This window comes from Prionailurus bengalensis, chromosome A1, assembly GCF_016509475.1.
Source record: "Prionailurus bengalensis isolate Pbe53 chromosome A1, Fcat_Pben_1.1_paternal_pri, whole genome shotgun sequence".
Taxonomy (NCBI): domain Eukaryota; kingdom Metazoa; phylum Chordata; class Mammalia; order Carnivora; family Felidae; genus Prionailurus; species Prionailurus bengalensis.
In genome coordinates, this window is record NC_057343.1 from 122,868,183 (window position 1) to 122,887,402 (window position 19,220).

The 19,220-nt window shown below is 43.7% G+C and overlaps 1 protein-coding gene across 9 annotated transcripts in view; it reads right to left on the minus strand.

Annotated features, from left to right (window-relative positions):
• The window catches only part of PPP2R2B (protein phosphatase 2 regulatory subunit Bbeta), a 469,020-nt gene that overhangs the window by 259,031 nt on the left and 190,769 nt on the right, over nt 1-19,220 (minus strand). For 3 of the 9 annotated variants that reach the window (XM_043590336.1, XM_043590316.1, XM_043590325.1), the window contains one exon: nt 15,291-15,484. The exons of 5 other annotated variants lie outside the window; for them this stretch is intronic. In XM_043590336.1, the coding sequence (XP_043446271.1) occupies nt 15,291-15,484 (194 nt within the window). Of the gene's footprint in view, nt 1-15,290; nt 15,485-19,220 lie in introns of those variants that run through there. One more of the 9 variants, XM_043590373.1, reaches the window with a different exon arrangement.

The following is a 19,220-nucleotide window of genomic DNA, read 5'->3' on the forward strand; positions in this document are numbered from 1 at the left end:
GAGTGCACAGAATTCTTTAGGTCCTGGGGAGACCTCAGCAAGTCTTTGATCTCTGACCCTGAAAGGGGTCACAGAACCTATAGGGAAATACACCTCATTCACACATGGCACTGCACCAAAAATCTTCCCCCTACATCCTATCAAGTGACCAGAGAGCTCTGATTTTCAAAGCATAGTATGTTAGTTTCATCCAGCTAATCCTACAGAACTGGGATGGGATTAGATATTGGTCTCTGTAAGAGATGTCAGCCGGAAGCACTGAACTGTCCCAGTCTTTTCTGTTGGCTCAGGGTTTCAGGGCAGCTCTTCTCCATTTCCCTCCCACCCCCGTCCTATTTCTTTTTCTTTTTCTTTTTTTTTTAATTAGTGCCAGTGATGAATTCCTGGAAGCATCCTCACATGGATCTGTGTTGCCCTAATCAATACTCACTCTCTCACCCCATCCCACCTGCCCTAGCTTCCCAGGCAGAAGAGAAAGGAGAGGAGAGGTAGACTTTAATATTACAATCCCAAATTATTATTGAAACTTCATGTTTCTAGAAGATGCTTGAATACTTAGTCCTCTGAGAAAGCAACTGGATACCCTACTGACTATCACAAATCTTTATCCATTTAACTGACCATCCATCCACCCACCCAGCCATATATCCTTTAAACTTTGTAAAAATTTTAAATTAAAAAAAACGTTCCAAAGAACTTAGTATTTCCAGTTCGCTACCTCAAGATACTTCACAGGGAGAAAAATGCCCAAATTCCAAACAAAATGGATTGAGACCTCAAATCAACTCCTACCTATAATCTCCAGTGACTGCTGAAATGCAGACAGCCCATATATTTTGATAAGGGACTAAAATCACTCACTAAAAATCAAATCCCACTGGTAGTTTCTAAGATTTATACTTTTCAATTCCATCAAATCATGCACCGAACTTTTGGAGGAAAACTAGAGATGTCTGCAAGTCTTAAGCCAATGATAAAGTTTAGTTTCTTCATATTTATCTGAGTTCAAGTTGCACTCAACTACACACGGTGTTAACAGGGAAAAAAGGTAGCACAGCTTTCAGAAATGACAAATTTGAACCCCAGGAGAGGCCAGCTCATTAAACAACCATGCTAGTTGTCATAGTAGGTCACTCTTTCTTTGAAATCACCTACTTATCAGTTTGAGGAAAATTAACATTTCTGGGTCACCAGGTTCCATATACTTATCTACAACTGATGCCCTGGAACCATGAATGTCATTTTAGTTAATATAGGTGGGCAACTAAATCCCAGGGAACGAGCTACTCACCCATGTATTTAATGGCAGTGGCTGAGAATTGAGATCGCCTCCCTTCTCAGAATGGGTAAAAGTACTTGGGCTTTGGGGAAGGACAAGGGCAAAGGAGAAAATTAAAGTTCAATGGTTCTATCTTTATCAATTTTTTTCTAATCTTCACCTGCACAAATTCCCTCTGGAAAACTGTGACAATGTGAGGCAGAGGCAAAATATAGACCAAAACATGGTGCGAGGGGCCCCAGCAACTGCAAAGGTCTTCCTTGGTCAAGTTTTGTAGAAAACATTTTATTATTACTATCTAGAAACCTAACTGTTCCTATCAAGAAACTTATTTATGTGTACCATTTAACCCAGCAATCTGGACTCTAGAAACTTGTCTGAAGAAAATAACTAGGGATGATTTCAATTCATGCAATTATTTATCACACAATTATTACAGCAAAATATTGGAAATAATCTACACTTCAAGTATTAGGTGAATGGCAGAATTCTGTTTCAACTATACGATGTTATGGAAGAATGCTCACAGTATTATTTGGAACCAAAACAAAACAAGAGATAGGATACCATTTTACATATAATTCCAGTATTAATCTATCCCTTTCTCTTTTCTCTGACACACACACACACACACACACACACACACACACACACACACACACACACAGAGCCTGGAAGAGAATACACTGAAAATATTTGTAATGATTATGTTTGGAGCTAGAGATAAATTCGGTTTTCTTTATTACACTTTTCTTTATAGTTCATGTTTTCATCAGTGAGCATATATTTTGTTCCCACAGCCTTTTTACTTTTTCTACATAGTATTTAATAAGATTTATATTCATATTCTTATATTTGTGTTTATTTCATGGATATCTCCCCAACATAATGTAAGATCTATGAGGGTAGGGTCTTTGTTTTTTTATTGTTTTCCTATTTTTAGCATGGTACCTAGTATATAATATTTTTATTTTTTAATGTTTATTTTTGAAAGAGGGACAGAGCATGAGTGGGGGAAGGGCAGATAGAGGGAGACACAGAATCTGAAGCAGGCTCCAGGCTCTGAGCTGTCAGCACAGAGCCAGAAGTGGGAATTGAACTCAAGAACCGTGACGTCATGACCTGAGCTTAAGTCAGATGCTTAACTGACCAGCCACCCAGGTGCACCAATAATAAATATTTTTTTTAAATGACTACGGCATGAACTCTGTGGGACACCACTAAAAGAGGTGTGGTTATGTGCAGGGATCCTAATGGGCTATTAAACAGTCTGTTATGTGTCTAGCCTCTAGCTCATGTCCTCAAACAACATGCCATTTTCCTCACGTACTTTTGCCTAATGTCATGCAAGACCTCTTTCTCCATGAGGACAGCCTTTGCCATTCCTCATCACCTGTCAGAATCCCACCAAGTCCCCGCTTTGACCATAAGCCATTCCTATTCAGGAAAGCTTCTGTCTAGCACTTACTGCCACCAATGACTTGGAAGACCAACGTTTTTTTAATTTCTCATGGGTTCCAAATTTTGTCTTTAGAATGGGCGGTCAGCAAACTACCAGGCATGGGCTACCACCTGAATTTGTAAATCAAGTTTTGCTACAATAAAGCCATGTCCATGAGCAGCAATGGCAGAGGTGAGTAGCTGGGACATAGACTGTATGGTTGGCAAAACCTAAAATGTTTATTAACTGGCTCTTTATAGGAAAGTTTATCAACTCCTGTTCTAGAATATATATATACTTGTGCAAAGTGGAGATGATACCAAATTACTTTCCTATTAGATGTTTATTCTAACCTAAAGCATATGTCTGAGAGTTTTGTAAAAAAAAGGTTATTGTAATATCTCTATATTTGTTCTTAAGAACGTACATTTTTGTGTCAGACACACCATCATTTCAAATCCTGAGTTTGCCGACTGACCCTGGGGAGATCACACAAATATTCTAAGCCCCAGTTTCACTGTCAGTGGAATAGGAGCCTATCCCTGTATTTCCTTAGTAATCATCTAAGGAGTGATATTTGCCAGGCTCTGCACTGGGAAATGGGGATTGGGAAATGGTGAAAAGGACCTAAAGTCTCACTCAATTAAGCTTTAATTGTACATACTTCTGAGGTTTTCTCTGAGGATTAAATGATCCAGACACACACACATATGCACGTATCTGTATCATATATATATACACATCAATATAGTGCACAATATATACATACATACATACATAATATGTAGCACATCATGTAGAACACACATAGCATACTTAACTCAATTCTTGGTATACCGGAAGCACTCAGTCCATGGTGGCTCTTCCTCCTCACCATAATTAAAACAGAGGCCCTTTTAACAGACTGGATGAAAAAGGCCTTCAGCTGACTCTGTAAAACAGGCCTCTATACTCTATACTCACATGCACTACACACACAGCTAACTTAGCAGGCTAATCTCTGGGACACAGGCACACTCCTGCTTCCTCTGGCTGAGACACATGTTTACTCCAAGTCAGTTCTGTTTGTTCCCATATTTCTTGATGTCAGTTACAGTTATTTAATCAAATATCATGGAAGGTGATGGAAGGAACGGTGTGGAAAGGAAGAAAAGGATTATTTTGTATGAAAACTAAGTCGGATGCTTTCAAAAAGTGACAGAATTGTCAAATTAAATATGGTAGAGAGAAGAGATGGGGGACAATCATAAAAATCTAGAAGGATCGTGCTAAGATTGCTTCTCAGGTGTATACCGTCATTCAGCCTCAAGGAAACCAAACTCAGACAGGGCCTTTGCAATTTTGGGTGTGGTTTAAGAAAAATATAAGCCCCAGTCAGCAGACTCATATTCAAAGATGAAGTCTATTAGGCAATGCAATTTAAAATAGCATTAAAAATTTTTTTTTCTGCCTTAGTTCTTCCAATTGATCATCAACCATTGGTCCCAAGTACATGGAGTAAGAGAGGGACTCTTTTGTATTTAATTCTCGCGTATAAATAATAGCATGCTAGCAAGGGGCATGTTGCTTCAACTACTGCCATATTTTGTAAGTAAAAGAAATAATCAGAGACAGAGTGACCCATCCAAGGCCACAGAATCAGTACTGCTGGAGGTGATTCCAGAGCCACATGGGGTCTGATTCTACCCCCTCAGCCACCTGGTGTAACTGAGAGGCAAACGCAGCACAGACGCCGAAGCTTTGAGAAGGACAGAGTATCCGCTGCCAAATAGATGGAACGAAGCTTGACAACAAGAACTTTTATTTCACCATATTCACCAGCACAACCAGCCATAGCAGCTGGTGATAAATACAGAAAGTCAACTTTGTTTGACATGATGACTTTCCTTTCCTATGACAGTCAAAGAGATTGGAGCCTTCCTGATTTCTTAAAGAGCAGGTTCACATGGGATTCCTAACCCCCTCCGTGGGGTGTACAACAGCAGGGGAGCCATTTTATTGTGCCTGTCAGATCACGTCACCGAGAGCCCAGCCTCACCAATTGGCACTCGCTCTTCTCTGTCAGTGCAGCAAGATGAGCAGTGCCCTGCTCACCAGATGGTTATTTGTTCCACCAGCCACCTTTGCTGCATCCCTGATTCACTCCAGCCCAGGACAGTCTCCAGCATTCACGCTGCAAGGCAGCTCCTGCCAACAACGTTGCCAAATGGCTCCTCTCAAAGTCATGGGCTGCCCAGACAGACTGGCTCTTCCATCTGCAGCAGCTTTTGGCAAAGACATGCTTCCCTTTCTGGCTCCACCTCTTGGCTGCACCAGAGACTTCTTGCCAGAAGGATGATCTGACCCATCAGTTCCTACAGCCAAGCCTGGAGTTCTGGGGCCATTTAAAGCCTAAACCTGTGTCCCCCACACTGTTGAGCACAATGTCTCAACAGACTCAAGAGATCTAAATGACACCGTGGGTCAATACAAAGTGCATCACAGAAACTTAGAGCCACAAAAATCTATGGGGAGCATGCCACTCCTTCCCCATTTTCAGCCTCACTTCAGGAGATTAGGAAACGGAAGCCCACAGAGTATAAGTAACTAATTATGACAGCAGGACTGGGAATAACACCCAGGTCTTCTGATGTGCATTCTACATCACTGCATACGATGCTCCTAATGTTCCCTCTGTTTATTTTCAAAATCTTGATAATAATTGGACCCTGTGTATTGGTACTGATTCAAAATAGTATTTTTTTAGAAGAATGATCTTTTCCCTGTGTCAACATCATGACTTCTGTTTTAAATAGGTGTGTCCAGGGCCTAGGTGCCTGGGTGGCTCAATTGGTTGAGTGTCCGACTCTTGATTTTGGCTCAGGTCAAGATCTTGTAGTCATGATATCAAGCCCTGCCTTGGGCTCTACACTGAGCATGGAGCTGCTTGGGATTCTCTCTCTCCCTCTCTCTCCTTGGCTCACACTCTCTCAAAAGAAATCAATAACCATTAAAAAAATATAAACAGGTGTATCCATACACCACAATGATGGACCCAGAAGTGACTTCTGTTCTGCCACTTACTAGAGGGTGACTTTGGACAAGTAATAATCTCATTCTGCTTCAACTTTTTACTTAAAGGGGTCTAAGGACAGTATCAACCTATAGACTTCTGAGTACTAAACAAGAAAAATACTATAAAACTTCAAGTTTGTTCCTGGCACATAGCAAGCCATCCACAACTGCCACCAATCAACCTTATTCTTTATTAACACTCAAATTCAAAATCGTTATAGAATATACAGTGCTGTGCACATGTTAGTAGATAGGACAGCTATTCCCATTTTCTACATTAGGAAATTCAAGCTCACAAGGTTACATGGCTTACCCAAGGTTTACTAGAGAAGAAGTGAAGGGCCAGAGATTCCTTCTTTGCTTATTCTTTGCTGAGGAATAGGAACCAACATTTTGGCTTTCAAGACGGTAAAGTCATTATATGCTAACTAATTTGGATGTAAATTAAAAAAAATAAAATTTTAAAAAAAGATGGTAAAGTCAGGAAGATTCAAAGAGAACCTTTGAACACAAACAGTATATAGACAGATCGAGAGTCACCACAGCATAGTATGTAATATAAAGACTAAAAATAACTTTCCATCCTTCCACAAGGGAACTACTAAATCAACTATGATACAGTCATACCACAGGGCACTATGTAGCCATTAAAAAGAACAAGGCCAGTGTAGCTGTCCTGACACGGAAAGATCTTTCAGAGAGATCTCTGAGTGGGAGAATAAACAAAGTGTAAACAGAACAAGCAGTATGCATTCAGTTATGCAAACAAACAACCCCTCTCCCAGTGTACATGTGCATATGTATATTTAAATATATGAAAATACATACAAAGGGGGCCATTCTTGCCTATTCACAGTGCTAACTCTGGGCAGGGAAGTGGAATGAGTGTGGGGATAGAGGGTGATTCATGCTGTGCTTTGTCTACTGCCTTTTTAAAAAAATATATTTGTTTTAAGTTTAAACTTTTTTAATGTTTATTTATTTTTGAGAGTGAGAGCGAGAGCAAGAGAGAGAGCACATGAGCAGGGGAGGGGTGGAGAGAGAGAGGGAGACACAGAATCCGAAGCAGGCTCCAGGCTCTGAGCTGTCGGCACAGAGCCTGACACTGGGCTTGAACTCACAGACTGCCAGTTGTGACCTGAGCCGAAACCAAGAGTCAGACACTTAACCAACTCAGACACCCCGGCACCCCTTAAAGATTAAAAAAAATTTTTTTAGGTAATCTCTACACTCAACATGGGGCTCAAACCTACAGCTCTCCAAGATCAAGAGTCACATGTTCTACTCACTAAGCCAGCCAGGTGCCCTTGCTTTGTTTACTTCTGTAATGCTGGAATCCTTTCAAACAAGAAGGCACGTATGTATTATTTGCCTGATTAATATAAAGACACAGAAAAGAATGTCAATGACAAGAACACCAGTGTTGTGAACCAACCGACCTCCTCACGTGGGTGTCTCTGGCCCCAGCTTGACTTCCGCAAACTTAAAGGAGCAATGTTACTCTCCTCAAATTTCTTATATAGCTTTCCTCTTCGGTACAACACCTCCTGTTAATATTTTGTACTTAAGGATCCAAGTTTTGTCTTTCAGACCACCTACGAGTGCTCAGCATCTTGCTGCCGATATAGTCTCCACGAGAACTGTTTAGAGCTTGTCCACCCTCCACATCTTTATGTGTCTGCTGAGGGTCCCAGAGATGAGCCCCTACATTAAGTGGAGGAGGTGGCCTGCCATTCTGTGATGACTTCAGGCCCATTACTGAATGGATTCACAGCAGTACAATCAGAAATGCATATGCAGGAGGCGGTTGCCAGTCCCCCAGCATCAAGCTTAGCACAGGTAAGGTATTCTTTGGCACATGCCTTCTAGAAGACTCTCCTTTCTGGGCTTAAAATCCTGCCCTCTGAGGTTCCTCCAGACCTTTAGATACCAAGCATTGTTCTGCCCCTTGCCCACAGAGACCCCTCCATTTCTCTACATTTGCTGTAAGCATTCAGGTCTTTTTCTTCTGAAGCAAAGAACTGAGAGTCTGACTCCCCCTCTGCACACCTATCCCTTTCTGTTACCATGACCCCTTCTCCAACATGAATACGGATTAGTTTTCTGTGGATTTCACACATGGAGATCCTACCATCATCATTCCCCACTCTTTCCACAATGAACTTGCAACAGAAGAATTCAAGGGCTCCTGGATTATTCCAGACAAAATGCCTAGAGGTCTCGTAAAAACAATTTGCTTCCGATGCAATAGTTATGTCAGATTTGGTCTTTTCTATTTTTTTTTTTTTAGTTTTTTGAATGTTTTACTTTTATTTTTGAGAGAGAAAGAGAAAGAGAAAGAGACAGAGACAGAGAGAAACAGAGTGCAAGTGGGAGAAGGAGACATAGAATCCAAAGCAAGCTCCAGGCTCTGAGCTGTCAGTATAGAGTCTGATGCAGGGCTTGAACCCATGAACCACGTTGAGCTGAGTAGGATGCTCAACCAACTGAGCCATCCAAGCACTCCAGATCTGGTCTGTTCTGATTTCCAGCCCAATTCTAGAGTTCTACTGGAAACGCAAAAGAAGGCAAATTGGTGGTAAAGATAACAAGTTTGGTGAAAGCAATCTGACTAATGGAGGATGAGGCAAATAGCATAGGTGAGCCTCTCTGGCCAAAAACAAGGCCTCAGACACCTCCACATTTATACACAAAGGACAACTGCCATCAACAGCTGCCTCTATCCATTCCTTTTGCTGCCTTAGCCAACTATAGGAATTGCCACCAGTTCTGGAGAATGGGTGTCCAGAAGGCCCAGTGGAGCTATCCCAGCACAACCTGGGAACTGCATTATTAACATCCTACACTAGGGGTGAAGGACATGGAGAAGGGTATTAAAACCCAGCTAATTCTCACAATTTGCGCAGTTCCATAAATATTTTCCTTCTTTCCTTACAGAGTAGAATACAACTAGAAGAGATGATCGGCTAAGGACTCTGACACAAGGTAGAGGAGTTCAACTTCCTCCCTGTGGGATAATGAAGAAGACCCAGGCATGTGCACTGCCCTTCTAGAAAAAGATGAGACAAGTGAATCTAGCAGCACTGAACATGTACCATGCGGATATATGCCAAAGAGAGAGTATAACTTTCATTTCCCTTCCTAAAATCCTGACCACAGGCAGCAGGGGTGGGCCAAGAGTACATGCCTCAAGTCCAGGAAATCATGGTGGCCAATCTGGTTCTACCACTTACAAGTATGTGACCTTACACAAGTTTCTGGGGTTCTCCAAAGCTCAAAATCCCTTATTCTGAAAAATGAGGCTAATGCAACCCTTCTCTTATGGCTGTTCAAAGAGATTAAATGAGTCAACACATAAGAAAACACCTAGGAAAATGCCTGGAATGGACAGCACGTGAGAAACCTCAGTTCTCTCCCCTCAGCTAAGTGCTGAAATTAGACTCTTAGTTTCTTCGTAAATGCAAATGCCAGAGTCTAGGAATGTCAGTCTACAGCTGTGCTCTTTTCATTGAGCCTTACCAATATTTTGACAGGACTGGCCTAATATTATTCACCCCAGGTTCATTGGCATGTTTCTGACCAGCCCTCATAAAGGGCTTGAGATTGCCCCTGGGGACCTGGATGCTAATAATGAATACTTGCTAGTGATTTTCAATGCACTCTGGTTATTATATTTGGTAGCAGAACATTTCCCATCCCCAGAAAGGTCATTTACAATAGTATAAGGCAGCTTCTTTCCACGTTCCATTTCAGATTTTTCCGAGAATGGCAGAGAACTCAAACATTCATCCATATGCATTGGAAATACTGTTCTGATGTGGCATTTGCATACAAATATCAAAGCAACTTAAGGAACTACAAGGCAGCTTTCCATCATGGGACACCACCTCCTTTTAATTTTTAGTGCCTTCATATCAAAAGCCATTTTCATGTACCTTCCTCGTTTTATTCATCTTCGCTTCCCTCTTGATCATGTGTGAAATGGCGGTGGGGTGGAGGAAGCAGGGACTATTAGTTTCTCACTTTTAGCCTGAGGTTCCTCCAAAGCTATGACATACCAGAGATCACACAGATCTCATTCAAGTTTGGAGACCCTCTAAACTCAACTCACCCTAGACTGGACTCTTCCTTTGCCACCACATTGTTGAGAAATGACCATAGAGTGTTATTTGAATAATTTCAGTGTGCGGTTAATGGTGTTTACACCAAGGCATTCCCTTGTGAGGCCCTTTTTGTTACAATTTATACCAAGACAAGATAATCATCCTTGTTGGCTCAAATTCTGCCCTGGTGTGCTCTTCTCCTACGCATCACATCTATTCACGTGGTTTTAAATACTTTCAATATGCTGTAGACATCCCAATTATACATCGTCCCCATCTTTCTTCTGAGCTTTAGACCCAGATATCCAATGGCTTGAGAGTATCACTCTGAGGCTAAATGTCTCACACCAATTACCAAAGTCTTTTTTCCAGTGTCAGTAAAAAGGCCCATTATGCGTCCACTGTCATGGCAAAGTCCTAAAGTTGTCCTTGACACTCATCCCCATTTACTTCTCTATCTTCACCGAATCACACCAAGAAAGTCCTATCCATTCTTCTTCTACAGTGTATCAAAGTCATCTAATTCTCTCCATCTCTACTGCTGCCACTATCCTAGAGTACAGCTGTGGCGTCCCAATTATTTCTTTCACTCCTATTCATTTCCTACCCAGCCCTCTGACCCCACCCTGCATAGCAGCTAGAGGGAGCTTTGAAAAAAACAAACCTGATCATATTTCCCCCTTGATCAAAATCCTTTAATGGCTTTCGATCCATCTTTGGATAAAGTCCAAACTCCTTATGGTCAAGGCTCAATGTGATCTGGTCTCTGAATACCTCTCCAGTCTCTCTTTTGTAACATTTTATTATGAAAATTTTCAAACCGACATCAAACTTGGAAAAAAAATTTACAGTGGCTATCCATTGACAGACCACCTCAGTTTTACCATTAACATTTCATACTTGCTATATCATATATCTATCCATTCATCCATCCCTCTATCCTAGCATGGATCTTTCCTGGTTTTGGTGCATTCAAAGTAAACTGCAGGCTTTGGTCTCCTTTTCATTGCTGCTTCCTCTTGTTCCCTATATTCTAGCCACAGGCAGCCTTCTAGTCTTTCAATCTGTCAGACTATTTCATATCTCTGGACCTGGTACCTATTATCTCTTCTAACTCCAGTCTTTAGCTCTTGTTAATACCTGACTTATTCTTTAGTTCTCAACCTAAAACTTCCTCTGAGGAGCCTCCCCTAGTCCCCCAAACTAAATTAGATCCACCTTCCTGCGTTATATATGATCTCAAAGCATGTTATGCTTTTTCTATCACTTATCACAATTGGTAACTATGTATTTATTTGCAAAAATATTTAATGTCTGCCTCCTGCACCAGACTAATATCATGTCTGTATTGGACCATGCTGGATCACCTGTGCAGACAGTCAACTATGTTTGTGGAAGAAATTACAGGCAGAATTAATGAATAATTATATAATAATACATAATAATAAAAAATACATGAAATAAGTAAATTTGTTCTTCTTTTACAATGTGTCAACAATATAGGTTTTGAAAGGCCTCTTAGACAAGATGGAACTTACTAGCTGCCAGAATACAACCAGCAAGTACATTAAAACAAATTACTCAACGGCAAGATCCATGGGGGGCACTTGAATTGAGAAGAGACTGGTGGGTTTTAGTGACTTCTCTGCCATTTCCACTAGCCATTACCCTCAGGATCATCCCAAATCAACACACAATCCAAGGAAAAAGTGTGTTTGCTATGCAAATATAGCTATAATGTATTGAGAACATTTACGGAGGTCTAGCTTTGCTTGAGGTAATGGTATTTAGTGCTTTCCCTGTATTAATTTTTTTTCCTATGGCATAGGTTCTATTGTTATTCCTGTTTTACAGCTAAGGAAACTGAGAACAGAATAATTTTAAAACGTGTTCTCTGACTTCCTCTTCTAACCAGATTGCCATTTCTGTAAACTCACCTATAAAAAAATATTTATTCTATCTGTGGCCCCGTGTCAGGGTACGAAAATTAATGTAGATAACTCTCAAAATGCCCTAATGAAGAAAGGGTTTTAGTCAGTTCTAACAAGTCTGAAAAGAAAGAAAGAAATCCACATATAGATCAGAGAGATTTGAGAGATGAAGCCTTGGTTAGGAAACCCAGAGTTCCATATCTGAAAACAAAACAAAACAAAACAAAACAGTAAAAACACTGTGTTGACTTTATTTTTGTAGTCATTCCAACCCCACTTTTCCTCACATATAACCCCATATACACACATTCAAATGATCCTTGCCAAGAATTTTACACCAGATGGGAACACAATTTACATACAACGATAAAACCATTGTGGTCTTCTCATAACAGGAGCTAATGGGTGAAGGAAAGAAAATGAGGCAGTGCAGAATTTCCTCATGGAGGCGCATATGCCTAAAAAGGGTCTTGAGTTTGAAGACAAGCTTTCTGCTCATCTGTGTGACCCTCACAAATGAGTACCATCTGTGGGCCTCAGTTGCCCAGTTTCCTTATTTGAAAATGTTAATAGCATCTACTTAGCAAGACTTGGAGATATTGAAATGCTCTATTTAAAAAGCTCAGCAAGTGCACTGAAAATAGAAGATGCTCAAAGATGTTAACTTTAAAAAGGGAAAAAAGACAGGGGAAGATTGGTGAGGGTGGTAACTTTGATGCCCAGAATAAAAGAGTCATAGGAAATATCTTTAATAAATACACATCATGCAACCTTTTTTCTTCCCCATAGGAGGGAGGGGAGGGAGGGGAGGGAGGGAAGAGAGGGAGGGAGGGAGAGAGACAGAGAGGGAGGAGGGAGAGAGAGAGAGAAAATAAGAGGGGAGAGCTTGGGTAAAAGTGTCCTTTAGCATTTGCATTGCTCTTAGCTGGCGGAACTTGCCCGCAGCTACCACTTACAATGCAAATTGAGCTTAGAGTCCTTCACACTAACTACACAGCAAAAACCTTTCAGCTTTAAATAGAATACTGCAGTGTGGAATGATCTGAGCAAAGCAAAGAAAAATTCAGAGATAAATGTGAAGGAGATTTTGGAGGAAAAGAAAAAAAAAAAAAACAAAAACCCACCAAACCCTGACATATCTGGCTAGGTAGGAAAATGCCAAAATATTAAAGAAGACAAAAGAAAAGCGAAGTCCATAGAAGGACCCAGAAACTAAGGTCAGATTATGGAGGCAGTGGATTTAAGTTAATAAAGGAGGAAGGAACTTTGGGGGCAAGCCCTCAACTAACAGGATTTGAACAAAGACTATTTTGATCTGGTGATCTTTCCTGGTGTACTTGGCACTTCCAAGGTATTCATCAGAAGACAAGGATGGACTATCCCCCCTCTGGCCAGCACCAGTGCATGAATGGCCCCTAAAATGAATAGATGAAGACCACATCTATTGGGAAAAGAGAACTTCCCTCTCTACCCAACTTCTGCCATTTACGTTTTCCAAGTTCCATTTTTTTTTTCTTACCAGACTTTCACTAAGATCAAGAAACCTGAAGGTTTACTGTGAAATAAAGGTTTTGTTTAGTTTTCATTGTTACGTGTGTGTGATAGAATTTCCTGAGAGATTGATTTAGAAACATTTGAGAGAGCTCTTTGCTATAAACTCATGCCTCAGTTTTGACTATATGAACCCAGATATTTTAACCAGAATCAGAGTTCCCAAAAACACCATAAAATAAGAACAGAGATTAGGTAATATCTAGGGCCCTGAAAGCACTAAGATGATACTCCTATCATGGCCCTATACACACGGCCCCAATTTGCCCATCTTCCCAGCTCAGTAAGTTTCCTGTGCCGGCACTTAGAGGCATAATACAACACAGAAGAAAATACGAAGACAGCCCTCTTTCTTTGTTGTCACAAACAGAAAGAAACATCCCCCCAAAAACCAATAGACCCAAGGCCAACTTCTGTCTTGGATAACATGCTCAGACACACAGCAAGTCCTAATCTACCTGGTAAATGAGTCAGTGACAAAGCACTTAAGACTGAGAAAGAACATCTTAGAGCCACCTTGTCAGCCTGCAAATAACAAGAATCAGCGAGTATGGTGGTTGTATGGGGGAGGGACAGGCTGAACATCTTAAAAGCCATCTCTAAGCTCCTGAATGCCAGAGCACATACAAGTCTGCTTAATCTGTCTAGCACCATGGACATATTAGGCTGGATGCTTTCCAATAATGATGATGAATGGAGAATATATTTCAACAGCACTGGGCATTCTTTTTAATCTAAAATTTACAGAGATGTTTATGGAAGATGCCACCTTTGCCCCCACATTGTGTGCTTCTTTATTTCTTTCAGAGTTTGAACTCCTTTCCTACCCCATCCCCATCACATTTTTCCTGGAAGTATTGATCTGATTAAGTATTAAAGAAAATTTAGTATCCAAGGATAACAAGAATCATCTTAAATTAACATACCTTGCTACATTTTCCTAAAGCCCTTTCACACACGTTTTCTCACGTGGATATTACAACGTGATAATGCAACACTTTCTATGCGCGGTTAAGGAAAGGGCCTACAGGTAGAAAATGAAAGCGAAGATGTAAAAGTTTGGGCATTTGGGGGGAAAAAATGCCTCTACTCTCTATTCACACACAAAAGGCAGAATGAGATTCCACCTGCTGACTTTCCGTGCCTGCCTGCTAATGTCAGAACACGCTGAGAAAGAGAGAGAGAGAGAGAGAGACGACAATTTCACCTCTTGGCAAAGCTCAGCTTACTGAACCCTCTTGCTTTCTGCTGGCTGTTGATTCAGCAGAAACTACTGCTGCAGAATTCATAATGGTGATTTTAAAGGCCCCACTGATCGCATTGCTCGCCCCACGTGTCGGACTCGTTCGCTCGCTGCTGGAAAGCGGTCTCCCCAGCTACCTTTTTAGTTCTTGCTAATGCACCTCCAAGGGGAGAGGGGCTCGCCCCTTTGCAAAAGGCCCTTTGGGCTTCTGATTGTCTGAGCAGGTAACCCGGCCGGAGAGAGAGACGGGCAGGAAATGAAACCATGCCCTCCCTGCAGCCACCGAGAGACACAACATCATTCCGCTCAGGGAAGGGAGGACCTACGATCCTTCCGGGCCCCTTCCTCGTCTCCCCCGCAAGACTCCGGCAAACATCTCGGGGGAGGGGTTATCTGCCTCCAGGGGGTCATTTTTCCAGTCGGGAGCCCCACCCTGAAAAGCCTAATCCCCGAGGGCCATTTTAACTCCCGTGGGCGCCGGGTCCACCTGCTGCTGAACGCCGGGCTCGTCTCGCGGAGCCCGGATGGATGTGGGGCGCACCGGCCGCTGCCCCCGCGGGCCGAGCCCCCGCCCCAGCCCCGGGCCCGGAGGAGTCTCCGCCGCTCGGCGCCCAGCTGCCCGCCGAGCCCAGCGATCCGCAACTTGCGCCCCGGCCCCAGCGGCGGAATGCGGCGGGGCTGGCGTTACCTTCGGTCGCATAGCTGTGGTCGCGCAGGAAACTGTTGTTGATTTTGCGGGTATCAATGTCCTCCTCCATTGACAGCAGGCTTACTTGCGTGGGAACCAGAAGCCGGCAGACAAGTATCCATGATCCCTCCCCGCAGCCAGTCTCACAGGAGAGGGGGGCAGGGGAGCCGGTGGGACTGCACCATGGTCCGAGCCTGAGGAGGAGACGGGGAGGCGGAGAGAAAAAAATAAAAACCCGGCAATGGAGCTGTCACCTCCTCCACTCGGGATCTCCGAGGCTGCGGCGGCTCCTCCCGCGGTGCGCTCACTCCAGCTCCAATTCCCAGCGAGGATGCTGCGCCCGGCTCCGCTGCCGCCGGGTGCCAAGATGCGCCGTGCCCCGAGGGGTCCGGGCCCGCCCGCCGCCCGGGAGGCGCTCACAAGCGGGGCTGGGGAGATGCCCAACAGGTTCCCCACGTTGGCAGCCGCTCCAAAATGCAAAAAAGGTCCCTCCTCCCCCTGGGAGAGCAGGCGGCCGCGACAAAATGGTGCCTTTCTGGACCCGAGCTGCAGTGGCGAGACGGCAGGGGCCGGATTCGGGCTGGCCCGGCCCGGAGCAGGGTGCCGGTCCCACGGGAGGGCGGCTCCGGCCGGCGGGGGTGAGGAAGGCGGCGGGGAGCTGGGCAGGGCGCTGCGGCCGGCGCCAGCGCACTCGCCCTCACACCCACACGCGCGCACTCGCAGCCGCTGCCGCTGCTGCAGGAGGAGGCTGGAGGCGGCTGGTGCATTAAAGGCGAGGCTCCTCCCAACCGCGTCAGCAGCCCCAGGGCTCTTCCCCAGCCGCGCTGGTGGCCGAGGCAGAGGCTGCGGCTGCTCTCTGCTGCAGTGGGGCGCACGCAGCCGCGAACCGGCACCTGGGCAGCAAAGCAGCGAGCTGGCGGGTTCACGTGAAAACCAGAGACGCGCTCCGGCAACCGCCCTCCTCCGGCGCCACGCAGCCAAGGGCGGCGTTTTTCTCTAGCCCCCGGAGTCCCCAGCTCGCTGCCGTGCTCCGGACACCTGCGCTTCAGCACCGCAGAGAGAAGTAGGTCCCTCTTGGGTAGGCAGGGAGATTGCATCCAGGTCCCTTTCTGCTCACCCCTGTGCGAGGTCTGCGGTGCCTCAATCAAGTTAAAGGGCGAGGCCTGGGGTTGGAAGCCTCGGCGAGGAGAGAATGGGAAGAAGGGCTGCCATGGCTTAATTGAAGCCTCCTGTGCTAGGAATAGAAAGCGGGGCAGGGGCCAGAACTTTTCTGCCACCACGTCCGACTTCCCCATTCCAAACAGAGTCAACACCCGCTTGTAACTGTGGGCGTCTGTGTCCACACAGGCAGAGGGAAGCAGAGGGCTGACTTACGAAGCCAGCCAACACAGTCACTCTGGAAAAGTCCACCTTCCCTAGCCCTTTGCACTTTGTTTTGGACAAACGCTGCAGGCCCGGCTGGAGGTCTTGCTTGTGAACAAGGCACAACCCTGCAGGAACCGCTCACATTTGCTCCCAACAGGGAAGGTGCCTTGGGGCCTGTGCCCACAGAGAGCCACTGCTACCCTGAGGGGACTTCGAGGATCCAATTAATACAAAAAAAAGAGGCCTGCCTCCCTGCTTCACCTAGGAGGAAAATGCAAAATTCCCCACCTTCCCCCCACCACCCTCTCCCCCACGTTTTCGAAAATTACAAAACCTGTACTTGAAAGAAAATTTGATCACTACTGTTATGAAACCAGTAAACATCACTTACGAACATCACAGCTTCGTAAAGACAAACTGGAAAAGAAATTTGCCCATTTTTCCACTTGTAGAAGGTATTTGTTTCAGTGGGTGTCGCTGCAGGAAGAGACAATCAGCAAATGTCTTGCTCAGTTCAACTCCACAAGTTGAGCTAGATGAGCCCAGAGGGACCTGTGAGTTAATTATATACATACAATGCTTCGGCTCACACAATTTAGGAAGTATTTGCAGTTCAAAAAAATGGGAAAACAAGTTTTTAACCGAGGTTGGGAATCGCCATTAGATTTCCACGGAGAGTGGATGCTTCCGGCAGATGGAAAATGGCACCGTCCCCATCTCCAGAAAGCCAGATGAAGAAGAGAGTAGAAATATTCTTTGATGTAATTTTTAAGGGAAGTTCAGCTTACGATGGATTTCATTTTATGCTCGTCTGGTGGCTAAGCCTCACAGAATTGTTTGACTACTTGTTCAAATTTCACAAATGAAATTCCAGTAACAAATTTAACCCACCACTTCAGCCTCAGCTCATGGTTGGTTCCTCCACATGATGAACTGGACCCATCACCAGGTCTCCGGTGGTCGGCTCATCTGCAGTTACACAGTTCAGCTTCTCTTGCCGATCAGCGTTATGGGGAAGGGGCAGGCAGAGGTGGGAAAACGCTAAGTTCCTCTCAAAGTGGTAAGAAGACAGTGTGCCTTCTGTTGAAATGACTTAAAGGTGTGACAGGAGACCTTGGGACAGTATTTGCAAGTTCTCCCCTTATCTTCCTGGAATGTGGGCTACCTTGGAACAGAGCTGCATGATGAACTGGGTAGGCCCACTGGCCAGGTTTGTGCTTGAGTAATTTTCCACTCTAACCAATGGGAGAAATATCCCCTGCATAGATTAAGCTTCCTTTTCATGTTTCCAGCAAAATACCTCCTCTATTTATTCAACAATCCCGGAAAAACAGAGAAATCTCCATGGATTAAGTTGACTCCAACATTTCAACTTTGTGGACCACTCTTTTCTCCCATGATCAATGGAGACTAGACCCTGGCTCAAAACCAAAAGGACTGTTGGCTTTGTGCTTGAACACAATGATGTGTGGTAAAGGAGGTAAGGGTAAAGGTAAGGTAAAGAAGCCCCGTACAATCCTGTGGTGGTAAGAGGACACTATAGACCATTTCTCAGAAGACCTGCTGAACTTTCTAGTCCTCCAATATGTCAAATTCTTTCCACAAGCTTTTGAAAGTTGCACATGCCATTCCCTAAGCTCCTTCCTCATGTTCTTGGCATTCTCCAGCATGTCAGCTGAACTGTTCTTACTTCACTGAGGCGTTACATGACCAGACCACAGTCTCTTCCTCAGGTATTTTCGGTCTCTACATCTTTTCATATTTTTTGGTGGAGTTGGGGGCAGGGGGGAGTGGTGAGTCTTCCTCATGGATCACCACATTCTGTAATAGTTGTTTCCTCATTATTACCAACCGTTCCTAATATATCTCCTATATTAAATGTCTGGTGCTTAGTAGGTGCTCAATTATATTTGCTGAATGGATGTAAATAAATATTTCTTCAGTGAATTAATTATGGAATTTCTCCAGTTCAGCAAATATTGTAATATTTAGGTTTTATAGCTCAATCCTTATTAAAATTCTTGCAAAACCAAACCAACACAAACAACACCCAACGACAAAACCTGTTGTGAGGCAGTAATCTACTCTAGTAAGTCCTATTCCAATGGAAGTAATTGTCCTACCCATTCTTATATGTATACAGACCAAAAATATTTACTGAGCAATATATGGGGATAAAGTTAAAACAAAACAGTCCCTTTCTTCACAGAACTGAAATTCTTTCATCTGATCTTAAAACATGAGCTTTCTTAGAGATGCAACAAATGCGTTATCAATCAACAGACTATAGCATAATGTTAAGTGCTGAGGCTCTGATATCAAGCAAAGCTGATGATTCTCTGGCACTTATTATTGTGTCCTTGAGTAAGTTACAAGTTTCCCCTAAGGTATTTTTTAAACCTCTAAATTAGGGAGAAAAAGAGTATCTACCTCATGGAGTTACTGTGAGGATTTAATGAGATCATGGACTGAATGATCTTGGAAAGAACATACTGTTGTTACTTGTTGGATATTTACAATCATCCCACCATCAGTAAGGAACAAATAGAAAAGCACCCACTGTCT